The sequence below is a fragment of the Columba livia genome, chromosome 14, assembly GCF_036013475.1.
Source record: "Columba livia isolate bColLiv1 breed racing homer chromosome 14, bColLiv1.pat.W.v2, whole genome shotgun sequence".
Lineage (NCBI taxonomy): Eukaryota > Metazoa > Chordata > Aves > Columbiformes > Columbidae > Columba > Columba livia.
Genome location: NC_088615.1, coordinates 596,760 through 623,328, shown reverse-complemented (window position 1 = coordinate 623,328; position 26,569 = coordinate 596,760). Strand labels below are relative to the sequence as shown.

General features: G+C 50.5%; 1 protein-coding gene across 2 annotated transcripts; it reads right to left on the bottom strand.

Moving 5' to 3' along the window:
* Nucleotides 1–1,697: 1,697 nt before the first annotated feature.
* On the bottom strand, nucleotides 1,698–26,400 carry LARS1 (leucyl-tRNA synthetase 1). 2 transcript variants are annotated; one of them, XM_065029385.1, is made up of 32 exons: nucleotides 26,263–26,399; nucleotides 25,057–25,175; nucleotides 24,237–24,324; nucleotides 23,503–23,583; nucleotides 22,962–23,102; nucleotides 21,777–21,938; nucleotides 20,991–21,103; nucleotides 20,548–20,611; nucleotides 19,944–20,011; nucleotides 19,381–19,606; nucleotides 18,695–18,782; nucleotides 18,521–18,597; nucleotides 17,832–17,885; nucleotides 16,782–16,922; nucleotides 16,124–16,201; nucleotides 15,460–15,545; nucleotides 15,302–15,367; nucleotides 15,131–15,213; nucleotides 14,369–14,507; nucleotides 12,134–12,346; nucleotides 10,937–10,994; nucleotides 10,022–10,085; nucleotides 9,316–9,499; nucleotides 9,029–9,119; nucleotides 8,077–8,217; nucleotides 7,471–7,611; nucleotides 7,283–7,393; nucleotides 6,124–6,234; nucleotides 4,782–4,886; nucleotides 4,490–4,585; nucleotides 3,413–3,545; nucleotides 1,698–2,088 (listed from the first exon to the last, which is right to left on the bottom strand). In XM_065029385.1, the coding sequence occupies exons 1-32, from the start codon at nucleotides 26,266–26,268 to the stop codon at nucleotides 1,883–1,885; spliced, it is 3,534 nt and encodes a 1,177-aa protein (XP_064885457.1). In that variant the 5' UTR covers nucleotides 26,269–26,399; the 3' UTR covers nucleotides 1,698–1,882. The 2 variants fall into 2 exon arrangements, with proteins under 2 accessions (XP_064885457.1, XP_064885458.1); XM_065029386.1 differs by lacking the exon at nucleotides 21,777–21,938 and having other exon boundaries at nucleotides 26,263–26,400.
* Nucleotides 26,401–26,569: the final 169 nt, after the last annotated feature.

Genomic DNA, 26,569 nt, shown 5'->3' with positions numbered 1-26,569 from the left:
CCAGCCAGCCCAGCCAAAGCACAGCCAGGGGGACCCGCACCCCCCGAACGGCCAGGGGACCCGCACCCCCCGTGCCTCACGCCGCTCCAGAGACAAGCGTCCGCACGTTCTGCTGAAGGGACGCAGCCAAGGGACCGTCCCACGGTGCTACAGCGGGAGCTGCAGAGCTCACAACCACGCCAGCCCTGTTCTCTGGGGCTGTGAATTCATGGACTTCGAATCTCGCTCAGTTAAAATGAATAAAAAAAGATCCATTTCTGGATTTCTCTAACCAAAATCCTAACAGGAAGACCACTAAGTAAGGCCAGAGTTTTGTTAATAACGTGGGACGTCTAACACCATGAAAGTCTCGTTATCCTGTCACCAGCTTTTATTGGGAAAAGCCGCCCACGAGCCAGCGCAGCAGCGACACCTCCTGGGACGCAGCAAACCACCAGACACAAATTCCAGCTCTTTGGCTCTATCTGGCTCATCAACTCCTTCGGCTGATTCACTTGAACTCCGAGCCCGTAAGGAATAACAGCACTAACGAGCCCTCCCGCACAACCCGACCGGCTCACAACCGGCTCCCCGACCCACGGCAAAGGGCTCCGGACGGCTGCCCCGGCGGAACCCCCACCCTCGTGGAAGGGAAGCAATACCGACTGTTCTGGAACTCTGAATTAGTTTTTACCTGCTCAGATCACCTGGCTGCTGCTTTGCCAACACGAGCTGTAATCCCTGCTTCTTGGAACTAGAGAAGGTGCTTTTGTACAAGGAAGTTCGGGAAAGCTTTCTGACGGGCTTGCTTCACCCGATCCGAGCTGCTCTTTGTGGAGCAGAGGTGACCGGAACGCACACGTGCGGGGAGCGGATCCGCCGGCAGGTTACGCGGGGCGGCACGAGGGTTCCAGCTCCGCCGCGCGTTGCCTCTGTCGCGAATCCAGCGTCTGCCTCTGCGGCTGGAAACAGCCCACAAACCCTGCACCCGCCTCGCCCCGCTGGGAAACCCCCAGTCCTTGTTCCTGTCTCCTGCGAGAGGCTTCTGCTCCAGCCCGGCAGCCCGTGCGCTCAGAGGGGGCGGCCGGAGGGGTCCCACATTGCGGGGAGGCTCAGGCTGCGGTGCCGCCGTCCCCTCCCGCGCTCTGGGGGGACAAGAGCGAGTCCACACGAGCATCCTGAAGCGGCCGCGGAGCAACGTGCTGCTCGGCCCCAGCCGCCTCCGGGAACGCGCAGCGGAGGCCTGAAGCTGCACCTGTAGGTTCATGACTCAAAAAGGGAAAAAGCAGCCTGCGACAGGCCCGAAATGACCAAAAAACATCCATTTAAAATCTATGGAAAGAACACTAGACTTTCCACTGAAAAAAGATTTATGGATAGTTTTATGAAAGAATAAGAAAGGAAAAGCGTTTGCTACAGCCACACCTGGTTTGGGAGCTGAGAACACGGCAGCGTTCACACTTGACTCTGCTGGAGAGTTCTGTGTCGAATGACTCCTGAACTGCTGGTCTCGTACAAGTGCCCCGACCCTGCTCAGGCACCTGGGTCACCGAGCAGTGACACACCGAAGCGCACAGGCACCTTGTCCCTCTGTCCCGCAGACTGACAGCGCGGTGCCCTGCGCAGCTCAGGAGGGAGCGGGACAGCCTGGTGGAAACACTGACCACAGCTGGAAAGGAACGTTCACCACGTTAGCACTGGTCAACACAAGCCAAAGGGCCAGAGGAAAATAAGTTTATTATATCCACTTCTTAAAAGAGATGGGGTGAACTTGCATGCAAAATTAGGTTGCTTTAGGTGGACCTTTTTATAGAACTAGTTCTTATCTTTGTTCACTACAGATGATTTCAAAGTCACTCCGGGAGGTTTCTCAGTACTGGGATCGAGTCGGGTACGTGCCAGCTTAATGAACGAGATAAACGAGCGTGTCGCCGATGTCCTTTGTCAGGCCGTTCTCAGTGACGCGAACGCGTTTCTCATGCAGGTCGATGTGGAAGATGGCCTGCTCCAGAATCGGGCTCTTCTCCGCTTCCTCCTTGCCGAGGACTGGAACCCGGCGGGGCCCAAGCACAGGATCATCAAACCTCATCAGCTTCACTTTCGAGAGATCTGCAGCAGGGAGACCGGCTGGTTACGCTCCAGGATCTACACACAACCTACAGCAGCCACTGAATTCATCAGAACAACACTTAACACTTGGTACTTCAAAACATCTGCTCCAAGAACACACATTCTCTTGGGAATAACGTCCATGCCCAGCTCCACACCCGCTGCAAAGCAAGTTATCAACAGAACCGGGGTAAACCACACAGCGACACCAGCTCCTAATGGGCACGTAAGCCCTGCATTTGCCTGATCTGGTTCTAGGACAGCCAGGCCTAACTGAGCGGTTATGGGACCATCTGCTGAGCAACGGCCTCCAGAGGCTGGGAGAACAGGCAGGGGAGAGCGGTTCTACCGCAATTCGCTATCAAAACACACACCAAGCAAAGAACACAGAGCGGAACAAGAGCGAGCGCAGGGAGCCACGGATCCCCAGCCCAGGCTCCCTGCAGGTACAGCCCGAGCAGGGACACCAGAGCCGCGGCACCGTCCGCAACGGGCACAGCGGGAACCGGCACCGCCTCCTCTCCTTGTCCTCAGTCGTTTCCCAATATCCACCCAGCAGAAGGCTGGCCGACACACACCCACACCGTCTGTACAGGGCATTTCCCGGCCGGTCCTTTGCTACACGCTATCGTATATTCCGCTCTGTGTGCGGCGCACATGTAGGGAGTTGTCTTTGAGTTGTCTTTGTTCCACGGACACACACTAATACAAACACAAGCTGTTGAAAGATACAGACAGAGGTGACTCTGCTGTCACAGCTTTTGGATGAGGTCCAGCTTTGCCTCTGCACCCAGCTCACATGCCTCGGGTTTGTTTCATTCTTAATTCCCACATTCTCCAACAGAAACACGCCTGCTGTTCCTTTAAGAACGCTCTTCGCTTTCATTGCACTGTCCAGAAACTTAATGCTCATTTCAACCACGTCTGACATGAAGTTCTATCGTGCTATTCCGTGCTGTCTGAAAACGTCTTTCCAAGCAGGTGGAGAAGTGAGGAACACTGAAGTTATCAACACGCGGGCTAGAAAAGAGCGTGCTACTTTCCAAAAACACTGCAGTGGCAGAAGCTCCCTATACCTGCTGACAGAGCACAAATGGAAATATCACCCGCACCAACCTCCGGATGAATCTGGGTTCAGCGCACCAGCTGCGGAACGCAGACGAGTGAGGGGAACCCACAGAAAAGCCTATCTGCAGGTTCTCTTTCCCGTTCACTCAAACACACAACTCCCAGCAGCTACGACAGCAGCAGGAACTCCGCCAGCTTCGCTTCCACTTCCCTCCTACACCAGCGACCCAACCGCGTACATCTGCGGGCGTTTCACCTTTGATTCCTCTGTCCATCTTCATGAGGCGCCTGATCACCGTCTCTCTGTTGTCTCCTTGCCTGATCTCGATTTTGGTAGAGAAGTGGCCATTCGACGGCTGAGGGTTCACCAGGAACACGGACACGCTGGGCTGTAAGAAAGGCCATGCGAACGTTAAAGGAGGATCCGTATACCAAAACAAACATCTGTCAACAAACAATCCGGATGGATAAACTTAGAAACAGTGCTGGTGGTGGAACCCGAACACGGGCCGCGCACACGCGCCTGCTAGGGCACATGGAGGGAAATCGGGCACGTCTCTGCTGTCGAAAAGCACTGGAGCGAGAAATATTCACACACGGTACCCCCGCTGCAGCCCTTCTTACACACTGATTAGTTCTGCCGAGACTCCACGACACGGCTGCGGGAATACTAGACTTTTGAAAGGTTTTATCTTTATGCAACTGAATGCCATTTATTGGCCCGTTATAAACCAACGGACAAGCACAGAAAGTATTAAATAACACTTCAAGATTCAGCAAACAAGGAATATGAATTCCCATGTGAAACTCTAATACCTCGAAACAAGTATGATAAGCAACACAACAATTCCTAAATAAGGGTGCAGTGAGATTCAGCTACACTTGCACAAGACCCTCCCAATTCCCTGCATTTAGCCCGCGTTCTAACTGAGATACTATCTGCCTTATCCAGAACACGGCAGGTGAGGCAGATGGTGGAAAGAAACGAACACGAGCACATGCTAATGCTGCGGTGACCTGCTTTTAACAGTGCTCAGGTCAAATCAGTGCATCGTGCTGCCTGAGGAGCCTCAAAGCCCAGGTACCATCACGGGCACGTTCCGGGCGCTACACAGAGCAAGAAAATAAACCCTAATTGCTTCAGGAGATGTTTCTTCTTTTGAAGGGGATCAAAGGCAAAAATCTCCAATGTTCATGTCTGATTAAAGATTTTTAAATGGCTTTTTTTGTTGTTTCTTTGGGTTTTTTTGTTTGTTTGGGGGGGTTCTTTGGTTTGTTTTGTTTGTTTGCTTTTTACTTTTCAGACTTCCGATATCGGAATTTCTGCTTTTACCTCCGTTCTGAATACGGAAAATGGTTTTCCAGGACAGCAGTCTTCTTTGATTTTGTCTTCTGCTTCAGACGCAAACTTCACTTCAATGTGATCCAGCTGTTAAAAAAAGAGACGCAGGGCGGGAAGGGAAATAAACAGGAGCTTAATTGTCTTGGAGAGAGCAGGAGTTACCGGGCACGCGAACCCGCCGCGCGCAGCGCCCGCAGTCACCGCCCCCTCCGAACGCGGGGGCTCCGCGCCCGGCCGCCGCGGGGGCTCCGGCGGCCCCAGTGAAACCCAAGGGTACACCAACCTCCAGGGAGTTCGTCAAGTAGACGATATTCTCCATGAGCACCGCACGCTCATCAAATTCCAGCTCCAGATCAAGAACGCGCGAACCGTTCTTCTCCAGATTTTCCTGTCGGAAGGAAAACAAAAGGATTCAAACCCTCCGAAGGCTGCAAGTGAAATGATGCTCCAGAACAGCAACCCATCTACATTAGTCATGAAGAGAACGGGCTTTTAAACACGAGAGCTCTCTGCTGGCACAACACGCTAACGTAGGAGCAACAACTTCCTTGTAACAGGGCTTCTTCTACAGGGAGTTAGTGACACCGACAGGAGGAGTAAGAGCAATTAGAACACATCTTCAATATAGAATTGAAAAGGTGCTTGACATTCACAGTTATTTATAATCCCTGTTTAATGTGCAGGTGGAGAATTCACAAAATAAGTCAGCATTTCGGCGGTATTTCACAGGCGGAGATTCAGACTTCTGCCCTAGTTTAGAAGGAGGGACAAGCACACAACAACCGGACACGTCCACAGCAGCTGTGAAACAGGTTCTCTGCAGGGAAATAACAACTACTTTATACGGCAACAGAAAAGCCACTTAATTAGTCCAGAGAGCCGACAGCAGCGGCCACAAGAGACAGAGTATTAAAGGCAACACAAAAACTACGTGAGGCTTTTTCCTGAGCCAGAGCTTTGTCCTGGGGGTCTCCCGGTCCCCGTCCCCGTCCCGCTCTGGCACGCCGAGCCCGCGGCCCCGGCGGCTCCGCACGCGGCTGTGCCACCCGCTGCCAGCGCGGTGTAAAACATCCCCTACATTAGCATGGAGCGAATCACACGCTTTCTTTACGTTTAACCTCTCCTTTGACAAATAGGAAGCACATGTAGAAAAGCACTTTGTCCACTGGAATTGCTGAATACTTGGTTTCAGAGAAAAACCCACTGATCTGCACAGCCCAGATGTTTCTACATCTTTATGTGCAATTGGCTCCTGCTCTTCACAAGTCAAGGGCTGAATCCCTGGGTGAGCCTCAGCATTCCAAATGTAGGGGAATCCACCTGTATGTGAGGCACAGGCTGTACCACCTGCAAAATACACAAACCACCAGACCACTGGACCACCCGGGCCAAATCACATAGAGACGTTTCCTTGAATCTCCAAGAGATGTCACAGAAGTCTAAACCAAGCCATGAAGATGCCACACAAGCAAGGAGCAGGACAGAGACCGAAGGCCAAAGTCAGCAGGGGACCCAGGGGTGAAGTGAAGGGGACACCGGCCGTGCACAACGTCACAGGCTATCGCGGCCTCTGACACGTTCCATTCACAGCAGCTTTAGGCAAGAACTGTCCCTCTGGCACGGACCTTGATCATGGCAACAAACGGCATAACCTTCTTCATGTACTTCTTCAGCTCCGGCAGGGCGCTGAGCTCCCCGGCAATGACTTTATTATCGGGCAGGTGGCCTCCGCTGACCTGACGAACGACAATTTAGAAGTACAGGTATCACTAAAAAGAACTTGCCCTTTAGTATCATAAACCTTTTCTGCTTTCCCATAATACCAGCAAGGTTTGGCATTATCATTGATTCCACATAAAATAATTTTCTCATCCCTTTGAGGTATTTTAAAACTAAAATTTTAAAGCTCTGACCAAAAGCCCAGCTAAGCACTGCCACCCAGGCGAGTCAGTACCGCGCTGCAGTTGCCTTCTACCAGAACGCATTTTAAACCCACATCTGAGCCTTATCACAAGCACATTTTTAAGCACTAACTTCCTGAATTGTTTGGGTTTTACATCCAAAATTTACGCATTTGTGACAATTTTATTTAGCGCATCAGACCAAACCGCAGATTGATGGTGATGCAGAAAACAGCCCATGGAATGCCCAGAGTTTAACAGCACCAAACCAAACCTCACACGAGGAATGTTGGTTTACTTCAGCCCCACAAGTTACATCAGTCCCGGCTCCTCCAGCTCCAACACTGACGTGTTCAGAGGACAGTTAATGGAGATCCAAAGCCATTCCCAGCAGCTTCCCCATGGCAGAGATTCTTCTGCTGTCACAAAAGCTCCTTTCTTCTACTCATGACTAACAGATTCCATTTCAACACAGTTCTTGTAACACCACTGAACACAACACACCTATTCAGGGACCAAAACTGCACCTGCATAGTACGGCAGCACTAACCTGCCCGCCAATGTTGCCCCAGAAATGCAGCTGTGAAGAGTATTTTAAATGCTATCCACTCACAAACGAAAAAATATAACAGAACATGGGCTGCTTTTTACTCAGATTGCCAAAAACCAACGAAATCAAACTGTCAGATCAATGACATTCCTTGGGAGATTTTTGTTAAGCACCAAAATTCATTGCACAGCTGTCGAAGCATAAAGAAAATTAAAACTACCTTGCTTTGTATTTCAATAAATTGGTACCAAATTACAGCTTACAAGCCTTTTCCAGATAGCAAGAGCCCCCCAAAGCAGGCCCGCAGCCCAGGGGAGGCGGAAGGGCGAGCACCTGGTAGTGGCGGCGCAGGGCCGACAGGGCGGTGTGCTGCCAGGGCGGGTAGCTGCGCGCCACGAACACCGTGCAGTGCGACGGCTTCTCGCACGGCTCTCGGGCGCCTCTCTAGGGGAACAGAGAACAGCATTCAGCAACGCAGAACAACCCAGCACCCGCACCCGGGCAGACCCCGCGCGCCTCACCTTCCCTTTCACAGGCGTCAGGTAGCTCTTGAGCCGGAGCCGCAGGTCGTGAGCCGCTTCCATCAGGTACTGAGAGGAGCGAATGAGAACCTCGTCCACGGGACCTGCTGCCGGCCACGAGGCTCTCATGATGGAATCGGGCTGCGAAGAGCAGAAGGAGTGACGCGCCGGGAGGAAAACACAGCAGCATGGGGTGGTTTTTCAACCCGTCATAGCTCGCCTGGCAGCTGGAGTTCAGACGGTCTGAAGCTCCATGAGCTACAGCACCGCTACAGACCTTCAGCTACAGGCACAAGGCCATTAAACAAACGCCTCCTTCACGTGTAAGCGTAGGGATATTGCAGCCCTCGGGTTCAGTTTAGATCACCTCTTTGTGAGAAGACAACCGAAGTGACTTGCATTAAGGCTGTATATATCATGACAGTAACAGGCTAACTCTATATGTTCACTGCTCTATAGACTATAAAGTATTATGGCTCTTTGTATTATACAACATATGTTTCTTCTACTTGCATATAAGAGATATCCATAAGCCTGATACAAGTGTTACTAAAACTCAACAGAAATCTAGATCCTAATCAGGTGCCAGACCAGGAACATCGGTACCTTTCCCAGCAGTGACCAGACGTGCTCACACAAGTGGGGACAGATGGGAGCCAGGAGCAGGGTCTGAACCTCAATGAACTGGAACACCAGCTCTCTGTGCATCCCTTCGATCGCCAGCTCACGGTATTTGTCTTTTGCTGCCTGAAACACAGCCAAGGCCACGGTCATTAACGCGCTGCAGCTGCCCCGGAGAAACACGGAGAAAACAGAGTCCTTCGCTCCAGCTGCCTTCAGAACGCAAGCAGCCGAGAACTCGGTGACGGATGACTGCGAGAACAGTACTTTCCTGACACACCGGAGCGTGGACCTGTCAGTTGGCCACTGACTTCTGCTTTGAAAAAACTCTTTATGGGCACGACATAAACCAAAAATATCCACAACTCTGCATCAGGCACTATCGCCCAACAGCTGGCGTACAGATACTGAGAAAAGGACAATGAATATGACCCGTCACACAAATAATTCAGCCCACTTAATCACACTGCTGATTATCATAAAGGGGCCGCATAAGGGACTCTGTAATTCACCAAACGAAGCGGCATGTTCAGCAGACAGTCCAGAGACGTGGTTTATGGAACACATCAAAAAGCACTCTGCTTCCCAACAACTTTGTTGGTGCACTATCTGGATTTCTTATGCAGAGTTCCTTATTACAAGCAGCTAAAGAAAGGAAACACTCTTTAATAGTGTCTTTTTTTGAGCAGCTCTTCAGTCATACTAGATATCAGGACTATTCGCAGCACAGTTCTCTTCCTCTAGACTTCTGCAGAAATGACAAAAGCAGATCTCTACGATTTCAGATTGATTCCATTACAGCACTCATGTTTCTTGGCACAATTCTGATTCCAATTCAGCTGTATAATTAGGGATCTGAGACATCAGGATCAAAAGAAATCTATGAAGTACCAAATACCAAGTGTTAGTTTCTTATACCTAAAAAGATACCTCTTACCTGGAATTCAAAGAAGCCAGTTTTCAGAGCTTCCTTAAACATCATCTTCTCATAGTTTTGGTCTGTCTTCATGATGCCTGCGCTCATTTCACTGGGGAGGGAAGGCAATGAACACATCAGTCCTGCATAGCCTACCAACATCACCAGTGCAGCACAATCACATCACCCGTTCTGTAATGTGGTTTGTTTCACAGAATTCACTAATTTGTAGGGAAAACCAAACCTACAGAGGTGCTGCTTGCAAGAAAGCAAAGGATCAAACTGCATTATTAGCCTTGGTACAGCACCTGGCAAAGACTCTGTCGTTGAAGGTGTTGGCAGGACCACTTCTCAGACTGTCTCTGTTTGCAATCATCTCCTTCACCCACTCCACCCATGTGTAGAGACGAAGAATGCCAGCATCTGCCATGGCTTCCACAAAGTTGGCATCTTCAACCGTGTCTCCAGCATCAGCCAAGGCCAACCGCATGCCTGAAAGAAACCGGCTCAGCTAACACGGCTGGCACACAGTGGGCAGGGGACGCCACTTCACTGCAATGAACTGCGCGTTGCGAGTCAATAAAACGCAAGGAGAATTTACAAGCTGCCTGTGCCGCTCGAGGTGCCGGGCAGGTCCCGCCCCTCCGGGAGGGAGCCAGGCACACGCCGAGAACCGGGTACAGGTACAACCCGGGGGGCCCGCGGGCGCACACCCCGCGCGCATCAGCCGCCCGCGCCCTGCGTTTCCAGCTCTGGAGCCAACGTGGAGAAACCAAACAGGCCCCTCTCGCAGGGCTGAGCACCAGGAGCCACTCCTGGTTCCAGCAGCTGTTGTGCTAACACACATCCCAATGTTCTACACAGAGTTCAGCTTCTCAAACAAGAACAGGTGGTAAGCGGCAGATTTATTGCAATTCTTTACTCCAACAAACCCCCTGCTTCTTCGGGAGCAAAACACCGACGTTAGCCCTTCCGGCCTAACTGAAACCCAGCGGCAGGTCAGGACGTACTCACCATCTGCAGAAAACTTGTCCACAGCTTGAGACAGAGTAAGGAAGTTGCCTGTAGATTTAGACATCTGGAAGAAACAGAAGAGTCTTGGTTTGGTCACACATCCATTTGGCGTTGGATGAGCGAGACAGACACAACAAGCGCTTGGGGAAGCCACTGGGAAAGCCACTGGGAAAGCCACTGGGAAAGCCACTGGGAAAGCCACTGGGAAAGCCACTGGGAAAGCCACTGGGAAAGCCACTGGGAAAGCCACTGGGAAAGCCACTGGGAAAGCCACTGGGAAAGCATGTTCTCCTTGAGCCACAGCAAAAGCTGTTTGGTAGATCTGAACTAAGTCCCGCAGCACAAGCAGACGGGACTTTGCGGAATGTTGCACTTGAGACTTGCCCTTAATATTACTTAAATACTACTTAAAAATTCGTGTTTTCAGCTCATCCTGCCTTACCTCCTCAAGAAGGACTCTGGTGGGGGTTTTTGGTTCATACTGGACCACCTGCAAGGCCTAATTCCTAGGTTTGGGCTCTTTGAAATTCAATGACATTCAGTTTCAGGGCTTGCATACATTAGCAAGTTATTGGCACAAACTGTTTCCTCCCACTGCACCTACTGCAATGCTTAGTAAAGCTAAAATTTACTGAAAAAAATCATTCTACGTTCTATGTTACCCTAAACCTTTGCAGAAATGCACTGAACTCTTGACGAGGCTGGTGAAGCTGTACAAGAGCTGACTTCAGAGAAGTGTTCAGCGGAACGGGAGGAAAGGCAGCTCTTCACCTCTGCTGAAAAACGGGAGGGCGCCAATAAGGAAACGAGAACGTTCACTGTTTCCTCAAATTCCGAGAAGGAATTTCCCGGCCTGGCTGCACGTGCCTGCTTTGACAGCCGCAAAAGCCGCTCCATCACGAATCCTCACCGTACCTTCTCCGAATTGAGGAGCAGATGTCCATTTGCTCTCACAGCCACGGGCCATTTGTCTCTGTTTGAAGACAAGATCCAAAGCATTTGCTCAAGTGAACATATTTTCTCTTTAAAAAAAAAACAAACATTTGATGCTCCAGTTCAGGATGAACGCCTGAAGTGGAATCTTCAAAAAATATCTAGAGAGTGTCTTGAACAAAACATGAAGGAATGTCTTCAAAGATGAAAAGGACTGCAGTCTAAGGTCAGGGACTGTCATCACAGGGAGCGCTGCACCACAACTGCACCTCGCTCGCTGCACCTGCTCCTGCATCTGTCCCAGTTTATCCCATTTATCCCAGTGCCTGGCACCGCCCACAGTGCAGCCCCACGCACCCCACGCAGCGGAGCAGCGGATACCGCACCCCCCACCCCATCTCTACCATACATGGCACACACATACCGCACCCCCCACCCCGTCTCTACCATACATGGCACACACATACCGCACTCCCCACCCCGTCTCTACCATACATGGCACACACATACCGCACCCCCCACCCCATCTCTACCATACATGGCACACACATACCACACCCCGTCTCTACCATACGTGGCACACATATACCGCACCCCCCACCCCGTCTCTACCATAGGTCAGAAAGCAGCTCTTCCCATACAGTTTTATACAGCTCATCAGAGGAGAATGCAAACATAGCACCTTAGTGCACAGAACTACATCTTTCTAAAAACATGCCGTGACCAAAGAGTCTCAGCCTGCACTGCACAGTCCACGGGAATATGGACACACTGCTGATGATCCTTGAGAAGTAACTAAGAAAACCTAATGATGATGAAGTTACTCAAAAATCCAGTGCAGGAATACAATTTGACACTGGAAAAAACATAGGAGGAGATATTTACAGACAACATTTGGCATTTTATGCCCCCATAGAGTTACCACCAATGAAAAATATCAAACACCACAACTCTAACATCAGCTGCATTTGGATTTAGCTCCAGGTGCTGCTACTTAGTAGTCTGTCCGCTCCCAAAGGAGGAAAAAGCCCTAATAAGTTCTGCTATAGACAGCTGCAGCAAGGTCACAGTAAGAACACATTCTCAGCCTAATTCTGAGGGTTGTAGGTCACAAAAAGCCATTAGCTTCCCAGCCCCCCGGACTGACCAGCACCGCTGATCTGCACGCCCCACGCTCACCTCTGCTCTGCCCACATGGCCACGTGGTTGTACAGGTAGTACGACAGGTGATTGGGCACCAGATCCTTGCCAGAAACTCTGAGATCCACAGGATACCAAAACTCAAACTCCTCCTTCAGCTTGTCCAACTTCTCTTTGGGAATGTCTGTTTTAGGAAACGGAGCTGCCTTGAAGAAGATGTAGTCCCAAACCTGCTTGCTCATTTGATGTGCCCTGCACAGAATCAGTCCCATAATGAGACGGCAATAAACATTCCGCTTGCATCTTGAGTAAGACAGCTTAAAACTCAATGATTCATTCTGACAACACATTCCATTTGATAAGCAGAGTGAGATCAGATCAGTGAGTCCAACACCAGAAACAAAATCAGAACTGCTCGAGCCATGCCCTGCTTAAAGTGCCCTTTGATGTTTCCTAAGAAAGCATGAGCACTCTCGTAAAGAAAAAGTAATTAACAATTAAAACAATCTTGAATGTCCTGGAAACCTGCTGACTTTCCTTCCAGATGCCACCCAGCCCCTGCCCGGCACCACCTGCGACCCAAACTGACTCCTGGGATGAGCCGAGCCGAGCCGACCCCCGAGCCCAGCCCAGCCGAGCCGGGCCGCCTCCCGGGCCGAGCTGAGCCGAGCCGGGCCGCCTCCCGGGCCGAGCTGAGCCGAGCCGGGCCGACCCCCGAGCTGTGCCCGGGTCACCAGCGTCCCCCGCGCTCTGCAGGAAAAACGCCTGTACAGCACAAGGCCACCCGGTACATGGAAAGAATCAGCGGTCTCTGAAGAGAACGATCCCACTCAATATCAACAATGCAGGACATTTTACCAATTACTAGAGGCAGGGTCCACAATTTTGAATGAAAACACTGATGAGATGCAGCTCAGACCCAGAGCTCTGCAGCCACTGGCCTGCAATAAACAAATATCATTTTTTCCTAGCTCCTTAGAATTCCACTGGAGTCCAGCAGATCCTACCTGCACACATCTCAAATTAAACCATTTCAAACCAGAGTTTACTATTTGTTGACATCTGCTGAGGCGCTCGGGCCTGCGCTGCGCGGAGGAGCGCTGTGGATCCAGAGCACCCCGGGACACACAGGACGACGGGTTCAAGTGACAGGTGACAGCGCCAGCGCAGATAAAGTCCAACACGCACCGGTTTGCCGGTTTAGCTCTGGTAGTTACGGTTCTATGGTTCAGTTGCTGTGACTGAGCTGCTGCATTAGTGCCGCAGATCACTGTGACCCAGTGTGACCGACACGACGGGCCATAAACCCCCATAAACCAGAGCCAGCCTTAGCAAAAAGCATCTGCTAACTCTATAAGATGATGTTATCTACTCACATAAGAGTACGTTCTAATTGCATATACTTCATTACATCAAATCTATAATTCAGAGCTCGGGATGCTCACTTCAAAGTCTGTTTCCAGACACGACGAGTGTGTAGGTAGCCTCTCTATAATTAGCGAGCTTTGAGCCCAAATTAAAGCCTTGCCAAGTCTTTCAGAACTATTTCTGTTTGTAAGAATCTTCACTTTGGAAATAGTTTTCAGATTAGTTACAGCATTGAAGGAGGTAAGTTCCAGTTCCAGTGTGTAAGCTACTCCAGAAAACAGTTTATAAAACATGCAGAATTAGAGCATCAGACTCAAGGCAAGACTGGCAATGGGTTTTCAACCCCAGGTGAATTGTTACAGTCTCAGCTCTGATCTCCACCACCGCAGTTCACAACCCCAAGAGGCCGCAGAGCAGCCTTGGGAGGTGTTTTGGTACAAACGCCTTCTCCCTCTTACTTTCAAAGTTTCCACATAGCAGCTGCAGACAAACGACGGCTCTAAGCTTCGAGGAGAGTCACCAGCTTCAAACACAGGAACGAAATCTTGCCCGCTTTGTACACTGAATCAGAGTGTTTTGCAGCCCCAGAGAGCAGAGACGCTTCAGCAGCCCCTAGCCCAGCCTCTCAGGAACAGCCGGCAGGGGCCGTTCCAAGGCAAGTCAAAGAGCGTTAAAAACGGTGACTGACTCTGCGCAGTTCTGCTTTCAGGGACATCCCTCCGCTCTCTGGCCACCATACTCCCTTCTCTTTCTCTACTCCTCTTCTGCAGCTTTGCTGTAACTTCAGCTAACAGCAGGTTAACAGTTAACAATGCTTTTTAAACACAGAATCAACTAATCAGCCACTCAGCGTTTGTCAGGAGCAGCTCAGGAGATAAGCACAGCCCAGGAAACAAGCTGACTCACCTGATGCCCAGCGGAGAGTCCCCCTGGCCCCGCAGGTCGCCCCCCTGCAGCAGATGAGCCACGGTGTAATAGGCCATGTAGATGGTGGAGTCGGAGAGGGACTCGATCAGCCACTGCTCGTCCCACGGCAGCCGCGTCCCTGCCAGGGCAACCAGGAGTGGGTACACTCAGGAGCAGCCCTAACGCGCCTGACACACGAGCACACGTGCACAGTTTGACTTTCAGTGGAACATGTATATATGCACACATATATATGCAAGTACTCATGTTTACACTTTTAAAAACGCTTTTTTAAAGTTCAATGTATGCATCTGAAAATTTTATTAAAGAGAAAACACTTGCTATTTTTGTTTGGTTGTGTTAAGAAGCTGGCTACAAACTCCAGCTCACGATCGCTCGCTGTGTATCACACCAGTTACAACAGTCGTCCCGTGTCACAGGCTGCACAAGGTGGAGGCTCACCAGAATGTGAGAACACCCACGAAATGGTATTAGATCCTTCTTCTGAGGTCCTTTCCCAATTGACGGCCCAGGCAAAGAGCTACAGAGATGCTGTGCAGAATCACTATAGCAGCGCAAAGATAAAACTGCCCTGGCCACGTGTGCTTGAGACCGCGTGGCTTCCCCGGACGCTGGGTCGAGATGCAAGTTGGCTAAACCTGCTCTACGTTACCTAAACCAGTCTGCATTCTGGCTATCACTTAAGCCTCCCAAAAGCAGCGCTCCTGTCCTCGCTGGGTGAGAAAAGGGGTGTTTGCCTACCTAGGCCGTACGTCCTGGAGCACGCGTGCTCTTGCAGCCAACCCAAGGTAGCTTCAAAATTCCTCCTTGTCTCCTCACAAAACCTGTAAGAAACAGGCTGCTACTCATCACCCCTCTCAGCCCACCACCCCAAAACCACCACTCCCCTTCACATCTGCTCTTGTGACTTACGTCTCTAGATGTTTCAAGCACTCTGATGCCTGTTTCTTCCAGTTCTCTTCACCATAATCTAAGTACCTACAGTCAGGAAAAGTTTAATGTAATAAAGCAATCCCCAAGCAGGACATAATCCAGCAGTAACTTTATAACTCTAGCTTTACTTCACTTACCACTGGTCACAAAGGGCCACGACACATTCATCAGCAGACCTCGATATCACTTGTTTCTCAGGTTCCATATAAATCATGGCTTCACCCTAAGAGTTGGAAGGGTAATAAAAGCTAAGAATTATGTACTAAGCAAAGTCTTGAAAATCCTCACATATTGCTAAAAAGCATCCTCTCCGTTCCGATCTGTTTTACAGCATTTATCGCACGGCTTTCATCGCTGCACAGGCTCCCTGCCTCAGAACCCGCTTTAGCAGAACGAGGGCAACACTTGACTACGTGCTTTTCTGAGGTAATTCTGTAAAGAACGGGATACTGTGGCCAAAAGCAATAATAATCAGGGAACCCTATGCTCAGCTTGAAAACCACTGACGATTGGGATCTCACAGCTTCAGCATCTTCCCAGCCACAGGGGAGACTAAAGCAGAGCACCGGGCACTTCCCAGGCGAGGCGACGGGATGAGGCAGCATCAGGTCTCTAATGAGCTATTCACCCCACTCGGTCCCAGACACAAGGATCCTCTTCAGCCGCATTTCACGCTCCGGCGCAACCCAAAGCAGCACAGAGCGCTCCAGACCCAGAGCAGAGAGCGCTCTTCGGCAACACAGCCGCTGTGAGAAGGACAAAACGGGCAATGGAAAAGACCGTGTGCACGCTACCACATACATTATCCACCATCATCTTCTGAATAACCTTCTTGACATCTTGAACTTTTTGTCCCTTGAATCCATCCACCAACATTACCTGTAAAAGACGGGTCACAGGAGTTGGTTTTTTTAATTAATAAGAAATAGGTGCTATGGCTCTTTAGAGCAACATGAAGTAGCAGTTACTGCAAAAAATAGCAATACCGAGATTTTATGTTTTTCATTAAATAGACAGCCATCTTTACCCAAAATGAGTTTGTATACATGTCAGCACTCACAGAGGCAAATCAAACACAGCTAATCAGAAATAAAAATTGTTACCAGCTTTCAAGTAAACAGCTGACAACTGTACCAGCGCAAGCCATTCCACGAGTAAAGACAGGGGATAAAAAAGACAACCAGCCACAGCACGGCCCAACACACGGCTCTTTCACACCAGTTTCCAAATCAACACCTGCGGCAGAACGGATCCGCTCCCCAGAGCGGGGTGGCAGCCCCGTCCGCAGCGCACCGAGCTCGCGGGCACAGCCCCGGCCGCGGGAGGGCTGGGAACCGGCCTGCGAAAAACGGAAACTCCCTCTTTCCTGCAGTCTTTTTTTTTAAATCCGTCATATTTACCAACTTGCTTTCTGCTAATCAAGCTCAGCAAGAAAACACAAGAATCTTGTGTTACTTACTCCCTCATAAAAGCCTTTCAGGTACACCCTCTCCTTGGCCTCGGCAAGTTTCTCTCTGTCATTCTGGCTTTGGATTTTGAGCTCATCGCAGACCGACGGAGCACAAAGGCTGCCATAGCCCGGGATTTCAATGATGGGCACCTGAGAATTAACAAAACAGTGTCAGATACGCAGTTCAAACTACCTCGGTGTAGTAAAATCTGCACAAAGACTTGTTTCTCAGATTTCACAAGCTTTGCTAGAAGTGACGCATTGAACAGAACAGAGATAACTACGTCCTGCTTGGTTTGCAGTCCCGAGGCCGACGTGGGAGCCTGAACCGGAGATCACGACGGGAAGAAAGGCCGTTGGTGCAGTCACCGGGAAGGGTTTGCGCTGCTGACGGCGTGGCCAAAAGCAATACTGACCAAGGCCTCTGGCGGCAGCAGGTGCTGGGCTACGTCAAACTGTGCGGTACTGTGCTACTCTGTGGGACAACCTGCAGCATCTATTACTGAGCAGGTTACACAGGACTTAAAGTATTAGTGCAATTCTGCTCCTCGGATCAGCAACCCTGGCAGCCCCCAGCGTGACCCCCGAGCTGCCCTCCGATGAGCGATAACCCGGTTCTGCCTCCTGACACGACCCCAGCGCTGAACCAAGGATGACGCGGGACACTAGGACGGCTTTACCTGCCACCTGCATTTTCTAGGCAGGACAGATCGCCGTGACCCCGCACGAGCCTCAGGGACATACAAGAATAATCTGGCCACTAAGGCTGTTAAGCCCCAACCAGCCGGCAGGTTATCAGTAGAATGATGCAATCCATTCTCCAAAATAGTAATTCCAACAGAAATTAATACTTTTCTTAATCTCTGAAGTGTAGCACAGAATAACGAATCTGGGTTACAAACCCTAACAGACCAAATATCACAACCATAGCAAAACACGAAAACTTTAAACTCTTCGGCTCTGCTGAGGAGGGTTTAAATGGCAGCTCTGGGCAACGCAGGCGCAGCTCCTCAGTGAATACAGCGTGTGCTGCAGGTGGACACAGCGCAGCGTTCGTACCGGTTCAAACGGCAGGACCATTTCGTCTTTGATGCCATACTTCACCCTCAAAGCCTTTGAAAGAGGAAGAAAAAAGGGCAATACAGTTAGAACAAAAATCTGCTGGACTTAAAGGGTTTTATCCATTCATAGTGTCTTTCCTGCACACAACATCTTATTATAAAGCAGATAAAGTCACTTCCATGCCTTCTCACCATTTGTCACACCTGAGTTTAATGCCCATCTCATTCCCAGGTGATTCTTTGTCATAATTGTCACATTTTTAACAGTGGAAACACCACTCTCCCTCTACCCTGAAAACGAGCGGGACAAGCATTCAACAGCCAGGGACAGCTGTCGAGACACTGAGGTACTCTTGACGCGGCAATAGCAACAGCTACTTTCAGTCTCATTTGAAATTCATACAGAGCTCTCAACCTCGTCTCTGGAAGTCACTTCCCCAACAGGAAGTTATTTTAATTCCCCTGGTACTGTTCTGTACCTTAAAACACAACACAAGTTAGACAATTCTCATCCAAAACTCTTTCTGAAGTCTGAGAACAAACATCTGCCCCAGCCCAGCTGCTTTTAACTTCACTGTTGAACAGCAGAACTCCCACTAAAGGGAGCTCCATTTTACCCACTGGAGATCCACTTCTGACCTCCCACTCCAGGGAAAGGAAACAGCAACAGAAGCACCTCAGACTGACCTGCTTCTTTTTCAAATCCCTCAGGGCTGCAATGTCATCTGGAGCATCAGAGGGAACACTCGTCACCACTCCAGTTCCTTGACAAAGAAACAGACACAACAGACAAAGATCGGTCACCACGCGTTGAGGGCACATCGAGCAGGGGTTGGCAAGACACTGCTGTGCAGTTCTCACCTTTATCCTCCTTGATCGTGAGCATGGGAAGCGCGTATATAACTCTGTAGGTGGTGAGGGGTGCAGCAAGCGCAGCGCCCAGGATCTCCTGTGCAGGACAAAGGGGTGTTGTTACACACAGCGCTCCGGAGTAAGCTCTCCCTGCTGACACTCTTTTAATCTGCTGGCATTCCTTACATACTACAAACAAATATATTAAATATATATATATATATATATATAAAAAAAAAAATATATATATATATATAGTTAGATAAGGAGGAAGCACATTTGAAAAAAAAGCTTGGTTCACAAAGATGTACCGCAAGTTTCAGCATCAACAAAAAGCCCTTTTCCAGAATCTTTCCTAGCTATTACTTTTTTCCCGTCCTGTTCCACCCCCACACAGAAGTCACCGCACTTCCAGTGTGCAGACACGTGTCACTTCAACCCCGTCCGTCGCCAAGCGACACGAGGACAACAGTCACGCAGGTGTGCGTGCACGGGCGAGCACGTCAGGTCAAGCCCCAGCAGCGGCTGGAGCTCAGTGCCCAAGGAAGCGTCTTCCGCTTGCTTGGTAGTCACCAACCACTCCAACATCTGCGTAAAAGTTCCTGCGCTGTCTTTACAAGCAGAACTCTCCCTCCCCTGTGGGACTGCAGGCTTCAGAGGAACAGCCGAGCCCGGCCGGGCTGCAGGACGCTCACCTCTCCCATCAGCTCCTTGACAACGGGCACGACGCCGTTAACCTTGGTGAAGCCCTGGTAGGACATGTTCCGGGCCGCCCTCTGCGTACAGATGAAGATTTCCCCGCTCCTGGTTTCGAAGCCGATGTACTTCATATCCGGGCGCACCCAGCAGTTGGTCTGGCCAAACATGGTCTCTGGCCGGAGCGTCGCAGCCACCAGGAAGATGTTTTTACCTCTCAGGCCACTGGAGAGGAAAAAGTATTTTACAAGTCACCAAAATAAAGACATTTGTGGCAATACAAAACAGGCCTTCCAGGCAACACGCACTTGAGAAACGTTTCCTAACAGAGGAAAGCGGGTCATTAAGTTCTTCGCGGGTTTTTCATTTTCTTTCTGTTTTTTACACTCCAATTTGGGTTCCGCACAGACCAGTGAATACCAGCTCCAGACAGACACCAAGGTTTTGAAGTGACAGAATTCACAGGATGAAACTAAATTACGCATTAGGCAAAACAGACTAATGTAACGGTCACTTCTGGCCATAAGATCAACCTGTTTGCCATTACAAATTCAAGACCTACCTTAGCTTTGCGGGATAAGGATCCAACACCTTCATTTTTATTAGCGTATACTCCTGAGGCCCGACACCCTGCAATCCACACAAACAGCACAGCAATCAACATCGACATGGACTCGAGCAGCAGAGACGACCAATCCTGCCTGGGTGGCAACCTAACCCAAACGCTCTTTAAGGCGCTGATGCTTTCTTCAAAGTAAATCGTATTTCCCTTGACACAAACGGCTGCTTCCTAAAACGCAGCCTGGTGAGAGATGTTATACTTTACTGCTAAGTCCAGCAGTTTGCTCATGACAGCCGCTATCTCAGCAACATGTAAGTCAATAACAGCTTATTTGCTTTGTTTCAATAGATAACAATACGATGTAGTGATGCTGCTGGCACAAAACGCCAAATAATCACAGAGACGGCTGCAATGGAAAAGCACCATCCATGGTTCAGGACAGATGCTCTCAGTAGAGAAGTTCATTCCATTCTCACAGGCACTGACAACCGAGAACCAGTCACTCTGTACGGACAAAATACATTTTACTATAAGATATGATTTTAAATACTGAATGGAAAAATAAATTCTAAGCAATGCAAGTAAATGCCAACTAAAATATTACCTCTCCTGTTTGCCTGTCATGATCCATGCAAGGCTGCCCATCTTTTGGAGAGTAAATTGTGTATCTAGATAAAAGTATGCTGTCATTTAGTAACAAATACAACAATGCATAGACAAAGTGGAAAGAGATCTTTACGAAGAAAGGCTGCTCAATGGCATTTCCAAACTCTGCGCCAATCTGTTCCCACCCCCGTCAACGTTCGGTTTCCGCACGAGCGCCAGCACTGGCCCCATTTTGCCTTGGGCTGGTACCCACGGAAGAAAGGAAACAGGAGCACAACGTCCCACACTCTGCCAGCGCAGTAAACACGCTGCTTTACCATGTCCAGCAGGGCGTCTGACATTAGAGAACTGTAGGTTAATATGAGCACGTTCCAGAAACGTGTCACAGGGTTCCATCTTCATTACCCCCGCAGTAAACTCGGAGCCGAGCGGCACACTTACCGTTTCCCAAACTTAATCTTATTCCTTTCCTTTAACGTAAGAAACTGCCATCGCACAAAGGAATCATAGTAAGGGTTAACATCTGTTGTGATGAAAGAACGCCGCCAATCCACCTGGAAATGTGTCAGATTCACTGGTAAGTAAATACAATAAAGAAATTCAAGGAACCTCACAACAGCAAAACTACTATTTTTAAAAATAACAACAATTCTCTGCAAACAGATGGCGCGAGCACACAAAGGGGCAACGCGTGAAAGCTCGGCTGCGCGGCCTGTTCGCGCACGGGCTCTGAGAGCTGAGGCGCCGCAGCCCCCAGGCCCCGCGGGCCGGCCCGGACTGCAGAGCGGCCGCAGCCGTTCTAAGCAGCCGTTGCGCTGCAGCTCAGCGCTGCCTCAGCTCATCACCTCCACGCGTCTTTATCTTTAAAAATCTGTTGTCAGCAGGACGAGTATCTTTATTTAATATCGCATCATTACTCCTCCTATAGCTACTTTCAACACTGACAACAGAACAGTTATTCAATACAGAAACAAGAAGTGAAATTCACCATTCCTTACTGGATTCTTGTTTCCAGTTGTGATCACTGCACAGGTATAAGTTCTGTATAAGAAAGCACTTCATTATCGCCCAAGACTATTAAAATGTTAAATTAATAATTCTGAAAATACCAGAAGTGTTTCTAGAATAACACTGGTATCAAGAAAATCTTCTCAAAGGAGAAGCAGCAGGTTCTCAAGCACAGTAACGACACAAGTACGGCTGCTCGCGTAACTGTTTCAGAGTTACCTTCAGCCCCATGCTCTTCAGATCCTGGATGGCGAGGGGAGGGAAATAATGCAGCCAGTGCTCAGCCTCGGAAAACCGGACCACTTCTTCATCAGACAGCCCCAGAGACCTCATGATCGCCCACTGGTACCTGGCAGAGCCCGCCTTGGCCGCGGCCTTGCTCTGGAAGGACGGGGGAGCAGAGCGCACGTTCTCCCACCCGCAACCGCTTCACATGCTCAAGAGCATTTTTCTCTATTCATGTTACGGTTTCTATTTCCAGTTATACAAGTTAAAAGAAATACTCCAGTGTCTCTTCTAGAGAAGTGAGGATTAACAACCGATTTCTGACCTGCACTATTTTCCAGCTTGTACCCAACCGCACATCGACGAGCCCCCTCCTGCTCCCGCCTGCCCAGCACACCCGCAGAAAGGGACCAGTTCGGGCAGGTCCTGCTCAGACAAACAGGTGCCATGAAGAGGCAGAGCAGTCCTGCGCTGCATCCTGGTATCCAAAACCTGCTCTGCTGCCACTTCGCTCATACTGCTTTTCCCACCTATCGTCCTTCAAATATCCCGTGTCTGTGCCCAAGAGCAGCTCCCAGCACAGCGCCGGTCCCACCCGTGGTACAGAGCAGCCAGGACCCAACGGGTCCTTCCGCCGGCACAGCCCCGTTAGCACGTCAAACGGCACTCAGAACAGCTCTGCATCTGTCCCAGACTAGATTCTTTGGGATACTCCCAAAATCATAAATCTCAAAGCCAAAATAGTTTGGATTATTTTGTTTAGCCTATCTAGCTAGAACAGATAGCAGGTTCCAAGAGAATAACCAGAATCGCAGGTGCATCTATCCATCCCCGTCGCTGAGAAGACCAAGTTATTTCCTACAACTTGGTTGTGAATGTTTGTGCAGCCAAAAAACAAGTCAGTATTATTCTGGGTGATCTCATTTTCCTCAGGAAGCTATCGCACGGTGCCCCAGCTCACCGTCGAGGTTTTATGCATTAAGATGGTATCTCTGGAACCATGCCATCGACGCATTTTTTTCTTCAAGTCTACCTTAAAAGTATCCAGCTATCTGGGAAAACAACCCAAGTATTTTATCCCAGGTTTCTCCAGATGCAAAGGAGGAAAATCTCCAAACACGCAGTTTGGGGCCTAGAGAGCACAGCTACCAGTCCAGAAAGCCTCGGTTTGGCATTTACCTTCTTGCCTTTTGCTTTGTCTTTGATGATACTTTCTTCTTCTTTTTTAGCAGAGCTCTCCTCCTCCTCCTCCTCCTCGTCAGGAAATTCCGGCGGGCAGCCGTACAATTCCATCTCCCGTTTCAGTTTATCTGCACAAGCCTGGGCAGAGCGCGGGGAGCCCTCAGCGCCGCCCAGCGCCCCGCCGACCACACCGCGCTACAGCGCCGCGCGTGTTCCGGACACTGCAGGAGCTCCCGGGAGACCCGCGGCTCCAGGACAGCCCGTCCTGGTCCGAAAACCTTTACGGGGAGGGTTCTCTTGCAAATGAAAATATGCAATAGGTAAACTTAATTTTAAGGCTTTTTTTTTTTCTAGAAACTCATCATGTGTAGTTCCAACAGAACGTATCTTTACCACAAACGCAGGCTCCAAATCACACTATCTTGATGAGGTTTTGCATAAATCAACATGGTGTTCTGGACAGACAGCGAGCAATGCTCTAAGTAGTCTGAAGTATAGAAAACATCAGAAAAAGCCCCAGTAGTTTAAACTGTCTTACCTTTATAGGCATCCCAGTGCAGTGTAGCCCAAACGGAAACAAGCAGTTCTTTCCCTTGAGCCGCTGATACCCAACTGCAAACTAGATAAAGTGGAAAAATGAATCAGATGACACAAGAATGGCACATGGGGAAGTCAGCACCCGACTCCGAACACAGTGTAGCTCCTTCTTTAGCATGAAACCGCTGGAAGCCAGACGAGTGCGGCCGGCAGCACCCGGAGGCTGACGAAACGAAAGGAAGGTGAAGCGAGATGTTGCGACCAGGTCTGCCCCGCCTGGCTGTGCAAGCACAAGCTTTCCCAATCTCCAGGGAGGGGCTTCTGACTTGAGAGCGGGCGCAGAGAACAGATCACCTTTGTGGGATCCTATCCACTGGTATCTAAAACCCGTTAACACGCAGGTCCCAGAGCGCAGCATTCATGAGCAGAAGAGACAGTACGAGTTCTTGCGAAGGCCGAGCCACCGAGCAGCACCTCCCGGGGCCCAGCGAATCCGAAGGAATGAACGGGGGAAGCACCTGCGGTCTGGTCTCCTACAATTTACAAAAGCAATCAGCGGCATTTCTCTCCAATCAGCAATATTTCCACTGAAATACGGGGAAAAGAGGAAAACTTGAATAAGCCGTTATTTTGTCTATAAAGCAATTAGTAAGGCATTCCGTTAGCTCAAAATTTAACCACAAAATCGGTATTTTTCTAAGGTATCTAAAGGTATTAGCAAAGAAAACTTATTACCTCACATTTAGATAAAGAAAATGTGTGTCCCAGGTGAAGGCGGCCGTTCATGTACGGATAAGGAAAAGTAACAAAGAACTTCCCTTTGCTGAGAAGAAAGTCAAAGAATTAAAACATGTAATTAGCTCACAAAATGACCATCAGAAGATGCATAAGTGAAAAAGTTAAATGATGTGTTCAGCTATTACCAGCCCACGGTGACATAAAATACTATTTTCCCTGCCAGTAACGCAAGTTTTGATTTTAAAGAACTGATACACTACCAGGTTTTATCATCTTTTTAAAAAAACTGCAAAAGAAAACCCCACGTAGGACTGACACCGCAGAGAACTCTGACAGAGCCGACGTGTTCCCGGAGACACGGCTGAGCCGGTGCCGCTGCAAACAGGCCGGTGCCACGCGACCACGGCGGCTCAGCCCCGCTCGCCCGCCCCGCGCCAGCACCGGGGCTCGTTCAGCGCAGACACCTGTCCCGGACACGGGGCGCCCCGTCCACCGCGCGCAGGGGCCGCAGCGCACGCGGGCGCCTCCTCCACGCCAAAAAGCGCACGTCGCCACAGAGAACCTGTTTCTAAAGCCCCTGAGGGCGCTGACGCTACCCGGGAGCGGGAAAAAGGCCCTTTCCATCCTGCTGGAGCTCGGCCAGCACGCGCACCGCACTGCTCCATGTTGTCAGCCACAGCAACGCACCTCCAGGTGATCCAAGAACACTGCCCATTCTAAAGAGGCCGCTTTTTCCCCCGGGTTTTGAAGGACTAAAGTTGCCTCAAAAAGACACTTCAAGCAGTTAAATATAACACCTGAAAAAGGATAATTATACCTCTTCTGGTCCTGCCTATCCGAAGCATCAATCTCAAAGACTCGCTCATCATCCCACTTTTGCTGGATCTCTTTTTCAATTTTCTTCAGGAAATCGACCTTTGCTGTCCCTTTACGTTCCTGTTAAACAGAAAGAGGAAGAAAAATCTGGCTGAATGGGTTAACAAATACAGAACAGTAACATATTACTGGCCACTCCAGAACACCTTTCCTCACGGGCTCCCATAAGGCTGCAGCACCTCCCAACACCACCAACGATCCACGTCCTCGAGATCCACCTTCTGAAACGGGACCTCAGGTCTGTAGGGAACGGTCCACAACCCTCCCCAAGGCAAAGGAGCCTCAGCAGCCAATGCGACACGCAAAAACGGACATCTTACCGCAACTAACTGATCAGAGGGGTCAAAACTGAGGAGAAACGAGTGGACGTAAATCCTAAGTGAAGAAAACCAATGGAATTCTGGTTTTGTTCCAGACCCTTCATAGACCCCATGTACCTTCCTTCATTAGATGGGAACAGTACTCCCCACACCAGGAGGAGTCTCACACAAGTCTACTCTAATTGTAGCTCACAAAGAGAGTTCTTCAGGTGAAGTATTTTAAGTTACTTGAAATTCCACCAGTGTTTAAACACCGCCATTAAGTGTTACAGATGCCTTCCCCTTATTCTTTTATCGCACAACACGCTGCAGGTGCTCAAGGACACGTGCGGCACAGGCACCGCGGCTGTACATCTTCACACACGTGAAGTTCGAGGGTTTGATGCTTCTTCCCCCGAGCAAGGCGTTCTGAGGCCGACACCGCGCCCACGGAACCGCAGACCTGACCAACAGCAGCGCGGCAGACCTCGAAATACTTTAAACAGCAAAGGTATCGCAGGAAGCGAATGAAAGGTCTCACTCGTGCCAGAAAGTTTAATCACCGAGTCTTGTGTTTCCCTGCGCTACTGACTCATTTACCAGCGGCTGCTCACAGCCCGCCCGGGGCCGCAGGGACCCGCGGGGAGCAGAGCGGCCCGGCCACCCCCCCGGGAGCCGGACCGGGGCCGCCACGCCGCACCGAGCGGAGCGCGGGCAACCCGGGCAGCGGCCCCGGGAGCCGGGCGGCCCCACTCGGAGAGCGCCGGGCGGACACCGCGCAGAGCCCGGAGCGCAGAGCCCGGAGCGCAGAGCCCGGAGCACGGCCCCGCCGCCGCTCCCGCACTCACCGCCATGCTGCCGCTGCCGGAAGTTGAGCGGAGCGCACGCACCCCGCACGGGGCGGGGCCGCAGCTCCCGCCGCCGACCGGGCCGTACCAAGGCGGCGGGGCCGGGCCGGGCCGTACCAAGGCAGCGGGCGGGGGGAGGCGGCGGCCCGGCAGTGCCCCGGCAGTGGCAGTGGCGGTGCCGGGCGGGGGCGCGGCGCTGCGGCCGGGTTTGCCAAGGCGCGAGTTCCCAGAGTGGGGCCGGGGCGGGTCCCCCACGCCGAAACCGCGACAAACGGGAAAATAAAACACAACCCCCTGCCCCGCGCCG

Coding starts and splice junctions, on each gene's coding strand:
- LARS1 (XM_065029385.1), bottom strand. Junction 10,995..12,133: donor GCCATGTGGGCAGAGCAGAG/GTGAGCGTGGGG, acceptor GTCTTCAAACAG/AGACAAATGGCCCGTGGCTG. Junction 10,086..10,936: donor TGCTCCTCAATTCGGAGAAG/GTACGGTGAGGA, acceptor TGTTTCTTCCAG/ATGTCTAAATCTACAGGCAA.